Source organism: Chrysochloris asiatica, unplaced genomic scaffold (genome assembly GCF_000296735.1).
Source record: "Chrysochloris asiatica unplaced genomic scaffold, ChrAsi1.0 scaffold00055, whole genome shotgun sequence".
NCBI lineage: Eukaryota > Metazoa > Chordata > Mammalia > Afrosoricida > Chrysochloridae > Chrysochloris > Chrysochloris asiatica.
In genome coordinates, this window is record NW_006408573.1 from 18325977 (window position 1) to 18346068 (window position 20092).

Consider the following 20092-nt stretch of genomic DNA (forward strand, 5'->3'; position numbering starts at 1 on the left):
GTAAAAGAAGTGTGATGGTGTTTATGTTGAGAGGTGGGAGTGGGTGAAGAATATGGGAAACTTTTGGTGTTTTAGGGGGAGTGGTCCTTGGCGCCACATCATCTAGCCAGGAGACTGACATGTGTGGGTGGAGGGTTTTCTGCCATGGGTAGCTGAGGGGAGGGGGAAGACTAGGTGGGGCCAGGTGAACCACAGCCATGTCAGCAAGACCAGAACCCAGCAGGGTTGGCTCCAGAAAAATAGAGCTGGGAATCCAGTTTGGAGGGAGGTGGGAAGCACAATTTAAATCTTCACGTTGAGTGGTTGCAGTATCGCAACCAGGTCCATGAAGACAGGCCAGACCACCCACCCCAATGTGCACAGCTACTAACTGGAAAGACCAACCACATCCACCACTTCACCCCTCTAATTTCAATAGGTTGCCATTACACTGGTCCCAGACCAGTTCCCCATAGGGTAAGCCAGCAGGAGCCAAGATCAACCTCCAGTCCTTGAGCCCTGTGGACACTACACCCTACTGTTTGGGACCGGATCCTGAAGTCTTTCCTCAACACTAAGTTTACATGAGAGTTGTTTGGGCCTTCCAGACAGTGAGTGGCTAGGGGCCCCATCGGAAGGGTCCTGCAGCGGCAGGCCGTGGATGAGCACAGACTGGCCGCCGAGGCCCATGCAAGAGGTGCCACATAAGCCAGATGTCAGCAGCAGAGAGCCCATGCACCAGGACCAGCTCTCGGTAAAAGCAGGGGTCAAAGGTGCGCAGGTGTGGCGCCTCTGAAGGCTGGGGGATGCCAAAAGTGCGGAAAGCTGGGTGAGACTCTGGTGTGAGTTGCAGGCGCTGAAGACACATGCCCAAAAAGACGTCATCAATGGGGAAGAGCTCCACTTGGGCACAGGCGCTAGCCAGTCGGCGCAGTGTGGCCCCTGAAAGGACGAAGCCACCACCACCTGCGTAGGTTGGGTAGGCAGACAGGCCATACACTGCCTCGGGGATGTAGTATTTGCTGTCCCGCGCTCGGATTGGTCGAGCTTGCATAATCACATCACCTGCAAGCAGGTCCTGTGACGGGTCCCGCGGGGTCAGGAATTCCAGCAGATTAACCACGTGCACAAAGACATCGGCATCACCCTTAAAAACGAAGCGCACATCGGGACAGAAGGCTGAGGCCCAGGTCAGGAAGTGGATCTCCTTGAGCGTTAGGTTGAAGAAAGTGTCGTCAAAGGCCCAGAGCAGGATGTCGGCATAGGCCCGGCTTTCAGCGCTCAGCAGGGTGCGCCAGTGCGCTTGAGTATCCATCTCATCAGCCCCGTTCGTGCCCGCGCTCCGTGGCACGCCCAGCAAGAACACTCGGCGCACGAGCGCCCCCTGCACTCGGCCTTCAGCGCCCCATGTCTGGCGCACGGCTTGGCGCCGCTCGAAGTCTGCAGCCACCGACTTGACAGCGATGAGCAGGTCGGGTCGGCCACCGGGTAATCCATCGCCAAGGCACTTGTGCGGCTGGTTAATAAGAAGCGGAAAGCGCCGCTGATCCTTGGCACGTAGGTAGTGGTCAAAGTCAAAGGGTTCCGTGGGCGTGGGCGGTGCCGGTGTGTCCTCGTCGTAGAACACGGGAGCTGCAGCCGTGTCTAGTGGCTGGAATGAGCGGTGCACCAGGTTGGGCCTCTGCACCGCCTGCTCTAGTGCGGGCGACGCACTCGTCGTCCGGGCCGCGCCGTCCCGCTGCGCGTAGAGCAGAAGGCCGAGGGTGACGCCGAGGAGCAGCGTGAGCGCAGCGTCCCCACGTAGGCGCAGCCTCCGCCGCATGTCGGCGCGGCCGGCGTCGCCACCCCCGACAAAGAAACGCCAACAGGGGCTCTCAAGGCGGGAACTATGCAGGGCTCTTGGCCCCGCCTCCCCAAGAGGATGGGGTGGAAGCCACACCCCGGGGGTCTGCCCTTTCGGTTCTACTAGTGGTCCAGCTACACCCTACCAGTTAAGATAGTATCCAAACCCACACCTTCAACCCTGGCCCAGACCGGTGCCCCCAGGCCACACTCTCCTCCTCCTCCACCTCCGCTCCCTTGGACCCCACCCCTCCACACCCCCAAGGTACCAAGTCCTTGGGATCCCGACACTCACGCTCGGCCTTCGGCAGTGACGCAGCCCCAGACGCTGGAGGTTCTGGGGCTCAGCGCAGAGTCCCAGGGGCGGCCATGGACCGAACCTGGGCCAAATGCAGCGTTGGCAGGAAGAGGGAGGGAGAGGTGGGGGGAGCTGCTGCCACGTGACTTTCCTGTTGTGAGCGCCTGGACATCTGGAACTCAGCTCCGCCCTGGCACCGGGAGCGCCATCTCCCGAGTTGGTGCTAAACCCTGAGAGGGGTCCTCCTCACGAGCAACTCTAGGGCAGCGGGTTCTGGGTTCAGCGCTGACCCCGGCTATCCAAACCCGCCGGGTCCGGGAAGCTGGAAGAAACCTCTCCGGAATGGGGCGGGGCCTGTACTGCCAGGAGCCCCCAGACTTCCACTGGTCACCGCGCCTCCCCTTGGTCCTTAGGAGCTTCTCGCCTCAGTTCCTCACAGCCCTGGTTCTGCTAGGCAGGACCCAAAACTGCAGCTGAAAAACATGGCTGCTACTGTGGCCCCCACCAAACACACACACAAGATAGTTTAATCCTCACAACTCTGGCAGGGGTTCTCATAGCTAATACCCAGGTGGAGACAGGGCTCCTCAGGGAGCTAAGTGCCTTGCTCAGGATCACCCAGGCAGAAGGTAAGAGCAACATCCTAGGTCTTCTGGAAGTCAGTCCAGGATGCTTTCCTCTATCCTTTACCCATCTCCCCATCCACCCACTGGAATACAGGCTAGAGGTCAAGACTTTAACTTCACAGTCACTTCAGTCTGTCTCCCCAGGGGTTAAGAGACCCCGGGGCCAGCCCCAGATCTGGTTCTGGGCCCCCGGACCCCAGTGCCCCAGACGAGCATAGCCTCCAGCAGTGGACAGAACCATGCCTCTGCTGCTGCAGGCCAGATTGCTTCTGCTTGGGTCGTTTCTGGAGTAGGTCAGTGAGAAAAGTGTTTGATTTGGGACCCAGGAGGGCAGAGAAGTGCCCTGGAGATTGAGAACCCAATCCTTGTCTAGTTTTGCTGCTACTTTTGTCATTCTCAAACTCAGAACCTCAGGGTTCCAGCCCCATTTAGTGGGCCCAGGAGTAGACAACCACCATCCTGGGTCTCCTGCTGTGGGGCTGTGGGATCAGCACTGGGCTGCAAACCACAAGGTCAGCAGTTCAAACCCAGCAGCTGATATTTGGACTATGAGTCAGAACCCACTCACAGCACTGAATTACCAAACTACTATCCTGGGTCTCAAAGGACAGGCTACTGGAACCAACAATGCCATCCAATGTCATGATCTTTCTGGTGGCTAGGCCTGTTCCTCTGAACTTCTTCCCATCAAGGTTCTTTCTTAAAAAGTTAGCCCTGTGGCCCAAGCTTGTCTCTCCTGTTCACAGGCTTTGCCCACCACTTCAACCTCCCATTCCTACCTGTAATCTGGCTTCTGCCCCAACTTCTACCAAAGTGGCAAAGGCAGAAACTCTGGGGCCTTCTCACCCAACCTCTGTTCAACATCCTAAAGAGGTCTCAGTGTTCACTGTTTTCTCTACAGCTCTACAGCCACAGCCACAGCCTAGACCCATCCTCTCTTTGCATTTTCACCAACATCCGAGTCTCAATTCCAGAAACCCTGAAAGGCCTCTCACTAGGGTTTTAAGATAAAATCCAAACTCCGTAAGATGGCTAACCAGACTCCATGCTATCTGTCTCCCACTCTCACCCAAAGGTTTCTCAGGAACCACCCACTCCCACCCCTGGCCACCCTTCCAGCCTCTCTATAAATGTTGTTTTAACATCCCACCCTCAAGACCTCACCTGAAGCTGGTTGTGCCCAAAACATTGCTCTTCTCTTACCATGCTCTGTACTCACACTCAAATTTCCTCTAAAGATCCTTCCCTGGTCCCGGCCTAGATTAGGCCTCTCCTTAGTGCTCCCATAATCAGTTATACTTCTTATATCAAAAAACAGGTAACAAAGCACACCTGTATCTACTCTCAAACCAGAACTAGATGGTACCTGGCCACCACTCCACTATAGTTGGACCTTGGTAGAATGGGAGAAGAATATAGAACACAGCTCCAAGCCTCAAATTCCTAAAGAAAAGATTTTATATACAAATCGGGCTGCAAACCTTTAGGTCAGCAGTTCGAAACTACCAGCTGTCTGCGGGAGAAAGATGAGGCTTTCTGCTCCGGTAAAGATTTACAGCCTCGGAAACTCTGTACAGGGTCGCTATGAGTCGGAACTGACTCCACGGCACTTAACAACAACAACAACAATGACTATGAAACCAACAGGTCAGCAACTACTTGAAAACAAAGAAGATGAGAATTTAAGGGGTCAGAGCAACTAGATTAATGGAAACAGAACAATCAGGACAGAAATAATGAGAATGTTGTGAAGAATGTGGCAGACATCACTGAACAACTTGTATAGGATTGTTGAATAGAATCTAACTTGCTCTGTAAACCTTCATCAAAAACAGTAAAATAGTATTTTATAAAAACAATGGGTTACTTTTTATTACTGTTGCTTCGTTTGGGGGGGTCCCATATATATTGAGTGTGAGCTAGGTAGGATTGTGGTATCTTGCTCACCTAGTGTCTGCGTGCCCCAGGACAATGCCTAGAACACGGCAAGTACCTCATAAGCTCAAAGGGTGAAGAGGTAAGGACTGGCCACAAGCGCCTCTTCACAGCAGGTCCCCCATAGATATCACGTGGGGTTGTGTGATCTGGGAGTCCTGTTGGGGGGAGGGCAGGGGTCAGCAGTAGCAGCAGAAGGGACCCCTGAGTATCTGGCCTAAACTTGAAGGCCATCGGGATCTGCCAGGCCCAGCAAATCCTCCGCCAGACTGGTGAGCTCATTCTCCTCCAACGCCTCCACCAGACGTTGCAGGGTGGCGCGGCGGCCTTCAGCTTGCACAAAGCGCCGCAGCAGCTGGAAGGCCTGCTCGTAAAGCCCGTCGCGTTCATACTCATAGGCCAGGGCGTCCAGCACTGGATCCCGTAGCGCCCGACAGCCACGCTGCAGCGAGCGCCCTACCTTGCGCCATTTGAGGCCCACTAAGCGGGCGAATGTCTGTTGGTCCTGTAGACTCAGTGGTCGGTTCACTGAAGGAGAAATGGGGAGGAAGGCTGAGCAGGGGGAACTCCAGAGCTGGCCCCCTCCCCATCCCCTGTACTACCAGACCCAGACTTGATCCTCCCAAACTCCAGCCTCCTGATGACCACGCGCCTCACCTATGGGCTGACCCTGGAACAGAAAAGTTTGGCCTGGTAGCGGTGGCTTCTCCTCGGATTGGGCGGGGGCCTGGGACTGCAAGGGGGCCCGAGCGACCTTCATATCGCCACCTTGGCCCTCGGGTCCACATGTCAGATTTCCGAGCGCCTCCTCCAGCTCAGCAAGCTCCTCGTCCCGCAGCCGATCGGGCTAGGGAGGAGTGCGGCGTCGGTAGGGGTCTGGTTCGCGGATCCCCGCCCCGCCCCGCCCGTGCCCAGCCCGGCCGCACCTTCTGAGAAAAGATGCAATTCAAGCACCGCTCCTTGTCTGGCAGCCAAGAGTCCAGCAGCTCAGCGCCAGCACGCAGCTCCAGTAGAAGCCGCACAGAGTTCAGGGCGAGCGCAGCCGCCAAGCTTCTCTGTAGCGCGGTGCACAGCGCCCCCTCGTGGTAGGCCCTCAGGAAGCGGTCGCATGGCTGGCGTCCGCAGAAACGCAAATGCACAATCAGCTGCGGGTCACTGCGGTGGATCTTGAGCATCTGCAGTTGGTCTGGGGTCCCGCAGCTTTCTGTGGAAGTGAGCAATCAGGCCCCAGGCGGTCCCTAAGCGGGGGTGGCTCTGGATGGTCGAGGAAGGGTGAAGCAACCGATCAAACCTCTATCCCCATCGCCAGACCTGGCCCCAGAGCACCCAACTGGGAAGCGAAATTGGGATGCAAATAGCAACAACCCAGAATAAAGGTCAGACCTACCCCAAGAGGCAAGCCCCAGATAAGAGCAGGCAAATGGGATATGGGGAAAGACTGCTGCACGGGGGCGTGTGCCCTGGGCAGACGAGACGAAGGGGCCGGAGAGGGGCGGGTCTCAGGTTCAAGTGCGGCTCCCGCACTAACCGGGAGGAGAGGGACTTCCGCAGCTCTAAGGCCTGAGGCCAGATCCCCGCTCCCCCGGATGGCTTCAGTTTCCTGAGACCTCTGCCCTGAAGTGGAAAAGCAGGATCCGGAAGGGTAGGGACTGGGGAGGGATCTTGAGCAAGAGATGCTGCAGTGAGAGAGGAAAAGAAAGAAAGATTAGTAGACAGGAGTGAGCAGGCTGGCCGTGAAGAAAGGGGTAGAGTAAGTAGAGCAGGGGATGTTAACGTACAAATAGGCAGATCGTCCAGAAACACATGTCATAGGCAGAGAAGACAAGAGCTTACGCAGCCTGAGGTCTCCTTGCCATTAAACCTTTTTCCTAACGCCGAGTCTTAACCCCACAGAGTCGAGGAGGTGGGGTCTCAGTCCTTGGCCCCACCCACAAACGGCCACAGTGGACGTTTCCCTCTCCACCCACCCGCCCACTCAGCCACGCACCTTCCAACGCAGTCCTCAGGGCGCTGTATACTGCCACCTTCTTCTGGGGCTGAGAATAGGCATCAGACAGGACCACTTTGTCCACTGAAGACTCCACAAACAGGTATGCACTGCCTATCCACTCCTCACATTCATTTGGCGCAGCTGCCATCCCAGCTCCTGGATACGCAGACAGTGAAGTATCCCAGTCACCTCCAGACCTGAAAACAGCTCTGTCATGTCCCAGATGGCTCCTCCATGCAGCCCCACACAGCTGGGACCCTTAGGATGAGGGTTTCACCACCTCACAGGCAGCTCCTTGTGTCACTGGTTTGCACAGAGTCCAGATGAGCCCTGCCTTGCAGTGAGAACTGTCCCTTCACTGCCCAGGGTCAGAGTGGCAGGTGAGCAGAGGCATGATCCTACAGTGGAGACAGGAAAAATTCTACCCCTCGCCCCCACCCCAGGCCAAAGCCTAAACTTTAAGAAACATCATGCTGGACAGCGGCCATGCCCCATAGCCAATATTTTGGCCTTGGCCTCAGTTTAAACTTGAGTCTCCAAGAAGCTCTATCGTCTGCACTCCTACTACACCTGTTCTGCCTGCTGGCTTCACAAGCAAGGATGCCTGGAGTTTGACCTCGCTTCAGATTCTCTCTCCCAACTCTGACAGAACTATAGGGAATTGCCCCTCTTCCTACCCAACCAAAGTGCCTCTATGCTAACACCATTCTCTGGCTCCAGGTCTGGGCATGTGATCCAGGCTCAGTGGATCAGCATCTTCCATCTACTTTTCTTTAGTGATTAGTTTAGGGCTGAGCATAGGACTCAAGCTGAACCAATTCAAATCAGCCCTGCAACTCTGGCTGAGCCAAAAAGAAAGAAGCAGTAAATTCCCTTCTTCTCCGGCAGAACTGGTGGGAGGGGGCAGAAGCCCTTTGCCAGTGCTTGAGGAGAGCCTGGCTAAGATGAAGCCCACACAGAGGGGTGCACAGCTAAGATATGGAGAAGTATTCTAGTAACTATGCCCCTGGATCTAGCTATCCCTAAAGCCACTGAACCCTAGACCTTCAGTTACATTGTGTTGGTTTAATCATTCCTTTTTGTTCTAAAGTCATTGGAGCTGGAATCTGGTCATCCACAACTAAAACAGTTCTTCCATGATTTTCTTCCTTGACCAGCCAGGGCAGGGCCCCTTAGCATTAGTATCTATTCCTGCCATCTTCTGACAAAAAACCTAGGGGATGGTCAGTGGCAGTCAAAGGCAGTCACTGCCCCAGGAGACAACAGGTAAGGAATTGCCCTACCTCTTCCTCCCACCCCACCTGAGGCCCGATGCTACGCTTTTCCTGGAAACATGGGTTTCAGATCTCACCTCCTACTCATTAATCATACTCCCTTACGTCTCAGTCTTCAGCATTTACATATGGTGGCCTAAGAGGGGTTCTGAGATGCAGTTGTGGGCAACATGGACATCACTGCTCTGGGCAGGACAGATGGGTGACCCTAGCAAGCATCCTTTGCATGAGTAACAGAGAGCCTCAGGCTTGGACATGGTTGGGGATAGGGTAGAGATCCTGAACTGAGACCTTGGGCTGCAGAATGGATCTGTTCCTGAACCCTAACCTGAGAACAGTAACCAGACACTTTTCAGCATCACCCAGACACCAGGTGATGGTCCTACCTTGGATTTGAGCACAGGAGACAAGCCTCCTTAAAGCCCCCCCCTTTTAAAAAGCACATTAGTACTTTTGTATTTACCCAAAACAATTATTGTTGTTAAGTGCCATCAAGTGGGTTCTGACTCATAGCGACCCTGCATGGGGTTTCTGAGGAGCGGCTGATGAGTTTGAACCGCCGACCTTGAGGTTCAAGCCGACCTTGTGGTCGGGTACTTATCCTACAGCGCCACACCAAACAATAGTCTGGAAATTATTAGGAAGTGATAATTTGAGGTGAAATTGATTTTCTTTGTATTTACCAAATTTGTCTACTTTATGTAAAATAGTGACATTTCGTTCGTGTTAAAAAAAAGAGGAGAGACAAGTGGAGAGCCCTGGGGGGGTGGTTCTGAGTGCCTCGAGTGGCAGAGAAAGAGTGGACAGCTACCCTTGAAACCGTTCCTCTTCCACGTCTCCCTAACTTCCAGCCTCTGGAGGGCTGACGGGATGGATGTGGTCCCGCCCCAAAAGGGAGAAGTAGGGGCGGGGCCAGGCCAGAGTCTGCCCAGCAGACAAGCCTTGCTTAGAGGCACTAGAGACTTGGAGGGGGCGGGCTGCGCTTTACACTCAATAAGACTAGACAGATGGGAAGTCAACAGGGCTGGAGGTTGAGAGGGACATTTAGCAGGGGAGAGGAGAGGCCGGAGGCCCTCGACTCCCATTTTCTACTTGACAACTCGTTCCCAAGTGCACTGCTACAGAAATCAGGCCTGGAAATCCCGGAGTCCCACCCATCCGGAGTCCACCACTCTTCAGGCCCAACGGAGGCTCCCGGGCTAAGTCTGGGAACTGAGTAGAGGTTGTGTGGCTTAACTAGGGCACCGACCCAAGAAAATCTATCCCGAGTTCCAGAGGCCATTTCGGCGTGGCTCCCCATCTCCAGCAGGGTGGGCAGGGAGAGCCTGTGGGCATGGCCCCTCTTGATCCCTCCCACTTTCCCCGCGCGCCCCTTTCTCAGTTGCGTCGCTCCGAACCTCTCAATGGGAGCTTTCCAGACTTCCACTAGCCGCCTAGTCCCATGCTTGGGGTTCGCACGTGCGACTGGCTGGGTCCGGCAGGAGTCTCGGCTCACACATCGGGTTAGAACCACCCCGCCCTGTCCTCTCGCCCGCAGAGCCCTGCCGCCTCTAGAAAGCCCTAGTCGGGCAAGAAACCTTCGGAGGGCAGGATCCATAGCCCCCTTCGTCTCCCATAAAAACAGCCCAATAGGCGACCATCACCAGGCCGCGGCGGCCGGGGTGACAGTGACAGCCGCGCCGCGCTGACGCATCAGGAGCGGAATTCAGTCTCCGCTCCCACCCACCGACATTAGAGAGCCCACCCACCCTCCGCACTAACCTGGCCGCCTCAACCCGGCCTAGGTTCCCACGCCCGCCCGGCTCCGCTCGACCAGCGCCGCTTCCGGGTGTGCGCGGAGCCTCAGGGGCGTTGCCCCAGCCGGAGCCGCCCAGTCCAACCAAACGTCCACCCCCATCCCCCGTTCCAGGAGGCTTCAGTCCACCCAGCTGTCCTTCGCAGCTATTCCCCTGTCTCCGAACATAGCCCACTTGGTGGGTTTACAGGTAAGACACCAATGCTCGAGGTTAGACGGCAGAGAGCAGAAAGGGACTTCTAGAGTTAGCTGTTCTTAAGAGGCGCCTCCGGAGAGCGCTACTAGGTGAGAGCTGACCCACCTCATTGGACTGAGGAATTGGGACGGATCCATAAGGAAGCATCCCCTGGGGACCAAAATTCTGTGGTGTTCCCTGGGGGTCGGGCTCGTTGATACTGACATTTTACTCCCTATAACTCAGAACGGGTTCCAGGTATAAGCCTGGCCCAAGATATCTGGAACTCCTACAAGTGACCCAATTTCCAGCAGGAGTCTGAACCTGGAAGATAATGAAACTAGAAACTTAACTGGCAAGTGATGTCAAACGTTGTGGATGCAAATTTAGCTGTTGTAAGGTGCCGTGGAGTCGGTTCCGACTGATAGCGACCCTGCTTACGTGTATAACAGAACAAAACGCTCTTCAAATTTACAGGAACTTCAAAATAAAATTGGCACTTTCTTCTCATTTCCCTTCCCTAAGAACAGCGCTCCGGTTTGGGAGGGTGTGCGAATATTTAGCCGGGCCTAACCAAGGCTGCTCTGGGGTCAGTGTTCAAACTTCAACCCAGGACTTGTCAGAACAACCGTCAAGTTCCAGAGCCTCTCTGTTTTTTCTCAGCCTTGCCAACCTTACGTAGACAGTACTTGGGACACCGCGCGAGACTGAAAAGTAAAGGCGCCTCCCCTCTCCGGGAGGATCCAGCTGTGCCCTGCAGGCGCCCCCGCTTCTTGATTGGCTCTTGGGCCCTGCCTATTAAAAGCCTTATTTTTAAAGCTCCCGTCCTGTTAACCCTGTATTCGCTGGAGATTGGACGCAGGAAGGATGGTGTTTTAAAACTAGCGACCAGTGGCACCGGGCTCTTGTAGAAATGAAAATTCCTGGGCCCCATCCTTTGTGGGGACTCCTAGTGTGGCGCTGTAGCATCAGTACTGGACTGCGACCCACAAGGTCGACAGTTCAAACTCACCAGCTGCTCCGCGGAAATCCTATACCGGGTCACTATGAGTCGGAATCGACTTGACTATACTTAACAAAGACGACAATCCCTTTCTGGAGAGCCTGGTTCTGTAGGTGAGGCCGTGAAATCTGTATTGTTAACAAGTATCTAGTGCTTCTACTCAGCTAATGGCCCTCTGGGTGGGCCTTGGAAACGATACCATCCTGGTCCTCAGGATCGTTTTTTTTTTGGGGGGTGGGGGAGAAATCAAATCTGTGACTCCCGCTAGATTAGTCTGAGCCTTGGGTCGGGTAGGTTCTAAATGTGTGTGTGTGAAGGCCTGCGCAGGTGAACTAGGGAGAGGGACAGTCCTCTGGAGCCAGAGCCTATGTCAGCTGCCATCCAACGTTTCCTAGGGAAGGTGTTTTTCTCCCAAGAAAGATCTGATAGCATTTACCAGAGTTGGGGATGTTGGCTTCATCAACTCTGCTCATAGGCTTTGTGTTCCTTCTAATCAAGTTTAAAGTGTGAAAATCCACAAGTGAGAAAGTAGTTTAAAGAACCAGGAACACTTTGGTGTTTGGTGGTGCAAATCATTTAAAAAATTGGCAGTTCCATGCACTCATAAAAAGGCCTAGAGATCTACTTATGAAAAATCAGTCATTGAAAATCCTCTATGGAGTTCCACGCATTAGTCAGCAATGACTCCTGGGGAAACAAGCTAGAAACCCACGGCATCCAAGACCAAATCCATGGTCCTGAGACCTACACTTGGTTTAAAACCAAACCCACTACCGTCTAGATAATTCTGACTCATAATGATCCTATGTAGGGTTTCTGAGACTATAAATCTTTACTGAGAGCAGAAAGCCTTCTTTCTCTTGGGAACAGCTAGCCCACTAGACCCCCAGAGTTCTTATATTACACTTGGTTTGTTGTTAAGTAACCTAGTCTTTAGGACTCATGGTGGTGGTGGTTATGTAGTGGAGTTGGTTCTGACCTATAGTGACCTTGTATAGGGTTTTCGAGACTGTAAATCTTTATGGGAGCAGAAAGCCTCCTCTTTCTCTCGCGGAACAGCTGGTAGTTTGGAACTGCTGACCTTGAGGTTAACAGCCCGATTTGTAACCACTATGCTACCAGAGCTCTTTATGACTCTTAGAGACCCTGTATAGGGTTTCCTGGAACAGTTGGTGGGTTTGACATTGCATTTGGTTTAGGGTTGTTGTTATGTGCCATGGAGTCGGTTCCAACTCATAGCAACCCTGTACAGGGTTTCCGAGGCTGTAAATCTTTAAGGGAGCAGAAAGCCTCATCTTTCTCCTGTGGAACAGCGGAGGGTAGGGTCATTTAATCAAGTACTACACTTGGTTTAGTACTTGTTTAAATGTTATTTGATTAAATGCTACTTTCACTTTGCACTAGATTCTGCAATTATGTAGCAGCTCTCCAGCAACTAGCATTTCTACACTCAGGCTCAAGTGTTCTGCTCAACATGTTAGTTAGTCTTCCTTAGCCCAGGGACAAACCACTGTCTCCATCAGGACCTTTCCTCACCCCACAGCTTCATTATGGCTGAACCCAGAGGGCATTTGCCTGAGGAGGTGCTAGCGCTCATCTTCCGCCATCTGCCCTTGCGAGACCGAGCCGCTGCAGCCAGAGTCTGCCGGACCTGGGCCGCCGCTGCCACCTGCAGCACTGTGTGGCATGACACAAAAGTCAGGTGAGTCAGTCGGGTGTTTGAGGAGAATTATCCCTGGAGATTCAGTGACTCCGTATTAAAAGGCAAAACAATTACTAACATTTATTACTAAGTAACAGCCACGAGTCTAATTGCTTTACATAAATTAATTCAGTTAATCTTCGTGAAAACCTTACGTGGTTGTTGTTGTCGTCCAGTCGGTTACGACTCGCAGTAAGCCTATATAGAGTTTTCTAGGAGCAGCTGGTGGATTTGAAACTCCAACCTTGCAGTTCAAACCAACCTTGATGTCTAGTGCATTATCATCCTTCAGTGCCACATCGGTAGATGCTATTATCTTCACTTTTCAAATAGGAAGCTGAGTCCAAAAGTTTTAATAACTTCCTGAAAGTCACTCAGAGAGTGATCGAGAAGGGTTTGAATCTGGTTCGCCTTCCTAGAAACCCCTAAGAAGGCCCCATTCTCCACCAGTATTTCTGCCCGTGGCAAATACAATTTAAGTTTTCCAAAGGGTGGGGTGGGGTTAATTTATGTAAACCGGAAAGGTCCGGCTTGAAGGTATGTGAATTGGAGGCAGGATGTAAAAATGGTAGTTGGAACCCAGGAGGAGGAAGCGAAGCGGGTAGGGGCTTCCCCCTGGTCTCAGGAACACTGTCGATGCCTTTTTTGTATCACTCTGACCCAAGTTGCGACTGTGAGTGGGAAGGCATGCTACCACCTTATCTGTCCGCCTGCCTGGACCACATCCACAATCTGCATCTGGAATTTGAGCCATCAAAGAAGCAGAGCCGCCTGGTGGCCACGAAGCTGCTGAAAGCACTGGCGGGCCGTGCCCAGGGGTTGCGAGGCCTGTGCTTGGAGTGCCTAGGAGAGAAGCCTCTCTTCGACTCGGGCAGCGACATCTTGGACTCGGTGCACAGGGTTTGCCGGGCTGCACCTGTGCTTCACCATCTGGACCTTCGGCACTTGCCATTCACCCTGGACGACACACTGGTGCTGCAGGTGGCACGTGGCTGCCCCGAGCTCCGCAGCCTCTTTTTGGATAACTACACTCTTGTGGGTAGCGTGGGACCTAATTCCGTGCTCCAACTGCTGGCAGCCTGTCCGAACCTACGTGTCCTTGGCCTGCACCTCGCCAGCCTGTCGCGCGCCGCCCTTGAAGCGCTGGCTGCACCAGACCGCGCGCCTTTCTCGCTCTTGGCCCTGCGGTGCGCGTGTCCCCAAGATGCGCGAGCGCCCGCCCTACCCGACGAGGCCTGGGCTGCACTGCACCGCTGCCACCCGGGGATGGTCGTAGAGCTGGAGTTAGAACCTGCACTGTCTGCCGACACTGTGAGGCACGTCCTTCAGCCTTCGGTGCCCGTGGCTATCCTGCGCCTTAACCTCTCGGGCGACACCATAGGTCCAGTGCGCTTCGCAGCCTACCACTACGCTGGAAACTTGCGCGTGATCGAAGTGCGTGCTGCTGCATCAGCGGAACTGGACGCAGCCCTGGAGAACCTGGCTGAGTGCTGCACCGACCTACGAGAGGTGCACTGCTTCTGCGTAGTACGGCCCACGGTTCTAAGCGCCTTCCGCGCGCACTGCCCGCGCCTGCGCAGCTATACACTCAAACTAACGCGCGAGCCGTATCCCTGGCGACCCACGTTGGTGGCGCGATGAAGCAATGCCCACCTCCCTGCCGAAGGCTTCTGGGACCGGAGCTGGGATGCTCAGGAACACCCCAATAGCTAGTCCCTGCCCTCGGGGTTCTGTTGCATCCTGTGCCTCTGGGGAATTGGGGCCTGTGAGAGGGATAGCGTCACGACCAATCCCCGACATCTGGAGCACACTCCGAGCTCTCAACCGCTACAGGCGCCCAGCTGTGTCCGGACGTCCTGGGGTTACCCTCCCCCAGCCCCACCTCTGCCTACACTGCGCTAGCTCTGCAGTATAGTCTTTGGGGAAGGGAGGGCGAGGGCTGCGACTCAGGGGTGAGTGTGCAATAAATTTCTGCAGCATCTGAGTCCTGTGAAAGGCGAGATCGGCTCTGTATGGGAAGGGTGGGGAAGGCACAGAGGCCGGGGTGGAGTGGGGATGGGGGAGGTATCCCAGTAGGGGTAAGAGAGATCCAGACCCCTAAGTCCTCTGTGAGGATCAGGAGCAAGACGAGACACTCGCAGCCTTGGAGTAACAACGCCTTCAGGATTCGGTGGAAGGAAGCCAGTTCCCCTTCTTTATATTCAACCAGCCCCCACCCCACCCCCCGCCCGTCCTATGGGGCTTCACCGTGGGCTTCTAGGACTCTCCCAGTCCACACAAGGCTGGGTACAGGCGATTTCTCAAGCAGGCCTTGAAGGATGGCGACTCGAACACAGATTTCCAACTACACACATAAGATTCCAGCTTTTCCTTTTTGTCTGCTGCTGCTGGAGCCACGGTCAGAACCACGTCTAGTGAGTTCACACGTGGCTCCTGCCTGACCCGGCTCCAGGAGGTGGAGTAGGGTGGGGCAGGTGTCTAAAGCCGCACTTTCTGGCGGCGCTGAACTCCGCGAGAAATGCACTACGCAGGAAGCGCCAGCCCCACTCACTTCCTTCGGAGCTGGGCCCCGGCCCCGTGCCCGCCTTCCTCGGGAAGCTGTGGACTCTGGTGGGCGACCCGGGCACCTACCACCTGATCCGCTGGAGCCCGGTGAGGGCTGGGGTCCTTCCATCTCAGGGAACACCCATGCCCACCGATCCCCCTTCTCGAACCGGACTGTGGGTCTCGGGCACTTATTTCATCTTGGAGGAAGTGTGCACAACGGGGTCGGGGCGGGGGTGGAGACGGCTTCCTCCCCGGCCAAGATTGGGGTAAGAGCCTCTTGGGAACCTAGAGCCCAAGGGACACTTGAAGTCATTTTATTCCTCTGAATTTGACAAATGAGGGGGAAAAGGCCAGGAGATGGACAGGCTGGCTCTGACTCTATTTAGGCTGTAATCTGGGGCTAGTCTCTGCTTCAAAACAGAATTCTTTCAGAACTGAGGGTGGAATCTGGGTCGGTTTGGGAATAGGGACCCAGGCTGGGCCACACATTTGGTTCTCACCTGGCCCCGTTCTCATGTCCCCGTGAGCCTCAGGTTAGGTCCCCAGAGTGAGTCAATGTGTGAGCATCTGAGAGCGGGCCAGGCCAAAGCGGGCACCGCTCACTATGTCTGCTTTCCCCGAGCGCGATGGGTGGGCGATGTTCTCCTAAATTTCCTCCTAAGCGGTCAGAAACACTTCGCCAAGGAGATGCTGCCCCAGTACTTCAGGCACAGCAACGTGGCCAACTTTGTGCGGCAACTCAACATGTGTGAGTCCCTGGGTCAGGCGGGGAGCAGATATGGGTGACTTGGTGCCCTGGGATGGATAAGACGCCTCATGCCCTCATGCCCTAGTCACTTCCCAGATGGGTTTAGAAAAGTGGTGAGCTTGGAGTAGGGAGGCCTGCTCAGACCAGAGTGCGACTACGTCGTATTCCAGCACCCCAGCTTCGTGCTCGGTCACCCAGCAGCTGCTGGAGCGTTCAGAGCAAGGTAGGCGCAGCCCGCAAGAACCCGTGAAGATTTAAGGACCGCAAGCTCTGCCCTACGCGACGCTGCCTAGACCATGCCTTTCGCCCACAGGTGCCCGCGCTGCGCTGCGACGATGGCCGCTGGCGGCCTGAGGACCTCGGGCGACTGCTGGACAAAGTACAGACACTGCGTGAAGCATAGGAGAGTGCCGAAGAGCGGCTGCTGCGGGAGCTCAGACAGTGCGCGGGACTGGGGCGGGCGGGTTGAGGTCTTGGAGGAAGAGTGCAGTCTTCCGGGCGCCTCTGGGTAGTTGCTTCCTCACTCAGCGCGAATGGGCCAAACTGTGGGCCTCTGTGGCCTCTGAGATGATTGGCCATCCAGGTGGTCGTGGATTCCGAGTCTTACCATTCTCTGGGAGTGGGAGTGGGAGTGGGCGAGGTCTCTGGGGCCTCAGCACCCTCCTACCCGCTCCCGCAGGCAGAAGGAGATCTTGTGTAGGGAGGTAATGACGACCCTGCAGCACCGGGTCATTGGCGAGCTGTTCCTCAACTCCTTCTCTCTCCTACTCACACTCCTTTCCCCCCACTCCCACCCACCCCCACCCCCGTCCCACGCTCAAACCCCAACTCCAGTTAAGCCCCCTCCTCCTCGAGCCCACCTTGAATTGCCTTTGCTTCCTCTTCAGCTAATCCAGTGCCTCTTCGGGCCACTTCCAACGGGGACTACCAGCACATGAGCCAAGAGAAAACTGTGAGAAAGCCAGGGACTCCCATTCCCCTGCTTCCAGGACCCTCCAGGGGCCCACGCAGCGACCCCTTCTCCAGGAATCTTCATTCCTTCCCCTCCCTGCAGGGCCTTTATCCTATCATCACCCCCTCTCCATACCCCAGGCCTTCCTCTTCCCCCACATGTTGTCCTCCCTCCCTCTCCACTCCCATAGGGTCCCCTTCTCTGTTGGGGAGCCCTTCGGCCTCCAGCATGTGACTGTCCTGGCTACAGTTCTGCTGACTTGACTGCTTGGGCCTGAGGGAGGGAGGTGGAGATCTTGGGGCCTGGGGCTGAGTCTACCCTGCCTCTACTCATGCCCAGGCCACTGTGTCAGGTCCCTGATGCTGGATGAGAGGAGCACATGCCCACCACCTGCCAAATTCAGCTGTGCCCTACCTTGTCCCCTCCTGCAGGACCCCTACTTTATTCAGCCAGGAAGTATTTGCTTCTCCTCTTCCCCAAGGATAAGCTGGGCTTTTTCTTCTCATTCCCCTAAAAGAAGAGAAGTTGGAGGCCAGTACCCACTTCCAAACCCATGCACTGAGCTTTTCTGCCTCTCAGACCTCTTCCCTCAGACCTGGTCCAAGTGCGTGCTGTGGGGTTCGGGCACTCCCTGTACTTTGAGGTCAAGGACTGAGTATGGTTTCTATTTGGCAGCCCATTCCCGGACCCCACCTTCAGCCTCAGCAGTTACCATGGAGCCAGGGGACCCATCATCTCTGACATGCCTGATGATCCTCTAACCCCAGAAGAGACCAGATTTTCTCCTTCCTGTGGTGATGGGAGGTAAGGGGGCAGGGTGCCCCTTTGGGGAGCCTGTGGAGGAGGGGGTGACTGTGAAGGTGCTGCAGGGAGAGGGTATTGCCAGGGTTTGGTTGAAGCTTTTCTCTGGTGCAGGAAGAAGGGTCTGGCACTCCTCAAAGAACAGCAGGTTAGCCCAGTGGGCTGACCCAGGCCCCAAAGGAATGTGACTTCTGCGTGACAGCCTCCCCACTGCTACCTATGGCTGTGGTCCTGGCCATCTTGGAAGGGAAAGGAAGCTTCCGCTCTGAGGGGCCCAGGAATGCCCAACAACCTGAACCAAGGGGTCCTAGGGAGGTCCCTGCCAGGTGAGCAGAACCCATGGTAACTGTTAGCCCCGTGGGTGACTTACCATCATTTACCAGGTGACCAAACTTCCCAACACTCTCTGTAACTGTGCTGAGGGAAAGTTGGGCACTTGATCGATGATCCTGCTCTGGCTTTTCAGAGTTCCCTGGAAAATGGGAAACTTATGATACAGAATTTCTGACTTTTAGTCAGGTCATCCATCATCTTTGTGGCTGAAATCAGGCATCTGCATCTTAAACAAGCTCACTGAGGTGACTGACATGGTTTAAGAACCACTTGCAGCATAGTGAGGGGACATTCCCTAAGACTCCAGCCCTATGACCCAAGCCATTCTTTTGTGCCCCTTGTGGCAGGGGGGCTCCTCTCCTGGTATTTTTCTAGAGTAGGAGAACCTAATGGGGGTGGGGGGGACACTGAAGGCCAACAGCAGTTATCTGTGTACAGGAAGTCTCTGGGCCTGGAGAGGAGGCACTGGAGATGGACTGTCTCTCATTCTGCTTTATGGCACCCCAGAAAGTCTGGAGCCTGAAGGGCCCCTGAATGTAAGTATCTCTCCAGGTGTAAAGCCCCATAGGATCTAGCTGTCTGTGCAGCCTGGAAGGGTGCCATTGATCCCATGTTGCCTTCAGGTGCTGGGCCCCAGCCTCCTAGGTAGAGAATGGATGCTGATGGATTTGAACATAGAGCTGTCCCTGGTAAGACACTAGTGAGACAGGAACAAGGGCCTGGGGGTTGCTGAACCGAGCCCCAGGGTCCACGGCAGCTGTTCTCTCAACCAAAGTCCAGGCTGAGAACGTTTGCCTAGCTCTCCACCCAGCTCCCTACCCCTACTCCCCATCACCAGCTGTTTACTGGGGCTCTCACACCAAGATGCAGCCCTGGGTTCCAGAGAGAGGGGCAGCTGAACTGTCAGTCAATGAGTTTAACTCATAGGGTTTAGGCAACAATAGGTGTGGTACTGTGGGCTAATGCATCAGACTGCAAAGTCGTTTAAACTGCAAGGTCAGTGGTTCAAGCTCACCAGCTGTTCCTTGGAAACCCTATACAGGGTCACTATGGGTCAGAATACACTTGATGGCACTTCATAACAACAGGCAACAGTAGTGAGGTTGGCCCAGGATTGGGCAGTGTTTCGTTCTGCTGTGCATAAGGTTGCTATGAGTTGGTACTGACTCGATGGCACCTAACAACAACAGGACTCAGGACTGAGGGGAAGGCCAAGATTGCTCTGAGGGATCATAATTGGACAGTTGGGCAAGTTTGTGTTTTGGAGGAAAGTCTGTGTTTTGGAATTCAGGCTGTTCTGCAGAGAACTACCCCAGAAACCCATGGTTCCTCACTGGGCGAGAGTGGGGAGACTAGTGAATAGATGGATGTTTGATTTTTCAGCTGAATGGAGGACAGGGTGGGCGGGGGTTTCTTCCTCAAAGAAAGGACTGGGGTGGCACTCCTTGCTGAGTGCGACCCCACTCCTCCTAGGCAAGGACACCACTCGGGAGGCCGCTCCTGCTGGATATCCCGGCGACTTTGGGAGGCTCAGTACTAGACCTACCCAGGGCTTTGACCAATAACTGCATTCTTGAAAACGGGACCTCCAAACAGTGCTCGGAAGCCTGTCCCTATCCCTGTAAGGCCCCTTCCCCTTTGGAGCCGGCAAGGCAAAGGGGCTTGTCCCAGACGGTACGCCCTTTTCGGCTTCCTGGCGCCCCCTGGCGGAGACTGAATGAAGTCCTTGCTACTCGGCGGCCGCTCTCTATCCCCTCAGCTTCTTCTTGTTAGGTGCCATCAAGTCAGTACCAACTCATAGCGACCTTATGCACAGCAGAAGGAAACACTGCCCAATCCTGGGCCAACCTCACTATCGTTGCCACACTTGAGCCCATTGATGCTGCCACTTTGCCAATCCATCTCGCTTGGGGTCTTCCTCTTTTTCTCCAATCTACCAAACATGGTATCCTTCTCCAGTGACTGGTCCCTTCTGACAATATGTCCTAAGTGTGAGAGACATGAGGCCTCCAAGGAGCAGAGCACTCTGGCTGCACTTCTTCCAACACAGATCTATTGGTTCTTTTGGCAGCCCATGGCACTTTCAATATTC

General features: G+C 54.8%; 4 protein-coding genes across 4 annotated transcripts in view; 2 read left to right on the forward strand and 2 right to left on the reverse strand.

Moving 5' to 3' along the window:
- Window positions 1-598: 598 nt before the first annotated feature.
- On the reverse strand, window positions 599-1801 carry B3GNT9 (UDP-GlcNAc:betaGal beta-1,3-N-acetylglucosaminyltransferase 9). The gene has a single exon (XM_006863600.1). The coding sequence runs from the start codon at window positions 1799-1801 to the stop codon at window positions 599-601; it is 1203 nt and encodes a 400-aa protein (XP_006863662.1).
- A 3096-nt stretch (window positions 1802-4897) lies between these two features.
- TRADD (TNFRSF1A-associated via death domain) lies at window positions 4898-6818 on the reverse strand. The gene is made up of 4 exons (XM_006863640.1): window positions 6668-6818; window positions 5607-5884; window positions 5338-5527; window positions 4898-5208 (listed from the first exon to the last, which is right to left on the reverse strand). Exons 1-4 carry the CDS (start codon window positions 6816-6818, stop codon window positions 4898-4900), a joined length of 930 nt encoding a protein of 309 aa, XP_006863702.1.
- A 5649-nt stretch (window positions 6819-12467) lies between these two features.
- FBXL8 (F-box and leucine-rich repeat protein 8) lies at window positions 12468-14260 on the forward strand. The gene is made up of 2 exons (XM_006863641.1): window positions 12468-12619; window positions 13285-14260. The coding sequence occupies exons 1-2, from the start codon at window positions 12468-12470 to the stop codon at window positions 14258-14260; spliced, it is 1128 nt and encodes a 375-aa protein (XP_006863703.1).
- Window positions 14261-14264: 4 nt separating this feature from the next.
- HSF4 (heat shock transcription factor 4) overlaps window positions 14265-20092 on the forward strand; it is a 7147-nt gene continuing 1319 nt past the window's right edge. The window contains 17 exon segments of the mRNA XM_006863642.1: window positions 14265-14472; window positions 15072-15276; window positions 15811-15914; window positions 16011-16096; window positions 16183-16355; window positions 16594-16650; window positions 16798-16866; window positions 17219-17322; window positions 17446-17470; window positions 17542-17670; window positions 17782-17822; window positions 17825-17993; window positions 18376-18395; window positions 18508-18536; window positions 18624-18689; window positions 18865-18906; window positions 19474-19674. Coding sequence (XP_006863704.1) covers window positions 14265-14472; window positions 15072-15276; window positions 15811-15914; window positions 16011-16096; window positions 16183-16355; window positions 16594-16650; window positions 16798-16866; window positions 17219-17322; window positions 17446-17470; window positions 17542-17670; window positions 17782-17822; window positions 17825-17993; window positions 18376-18395; window positions 18508-18536; window positions 18624-18689; window positions 18865-18906; window positions 19474-19674 — 1728 coding nt within the window.

What these genes read in the sequence shown, in the direction of transcription:
- B3GNT9 (XM_006863600.1), bottom strand. Translation starts at nt 1,801, where the DNA reads ATGCGGCGGAGGCTGCGCCTACGTGGGGACGCTGCGCTCACGCTGCTC.
- TRADD (XM_006863640.1), bottom strand. Translation starts at nt 6,818, where the DNA reads ATGGCAGCTGCGCCAAATGAATGTGAGGAGTGGATAGGCAGTGCATAC. An exon ending in CCTGAGGACTGCGTTGGAAG is followed by an intron (nt 5,885 to 6,667) that starts GTGCGTGGCTGA and finishes TCACTTCCACAG; the next exon opens with AAAGCTGCGGGACCCCAGAC. An exon ending in ATTGCATCTTTTCTCAGAAG is followed by an intron (nt 5,528 to 5,606) that starts GTGCGGCCGGGC and finishes ACTCCTCCCTAG; the next exon opens with CCCGATCGGCTGCGGGACGA.
- FBXL8 (XM_006863641.1), top strand. Translation starts at nt 12,468, where the DNA reads ATGGCTGAACCCAGAGGGCATTTGCCTGAGGAGGTGCTAGCGCTCATC. An exon ending in TGGCATGACACAAAAGTCAG is followed by an intron (nt 12,620 to 13,284) that starts GTGAGTCAGTCG and finishes CTCTGACCCAAG; the next exon opens with TTGCGACTGTGAGTGGGAAG.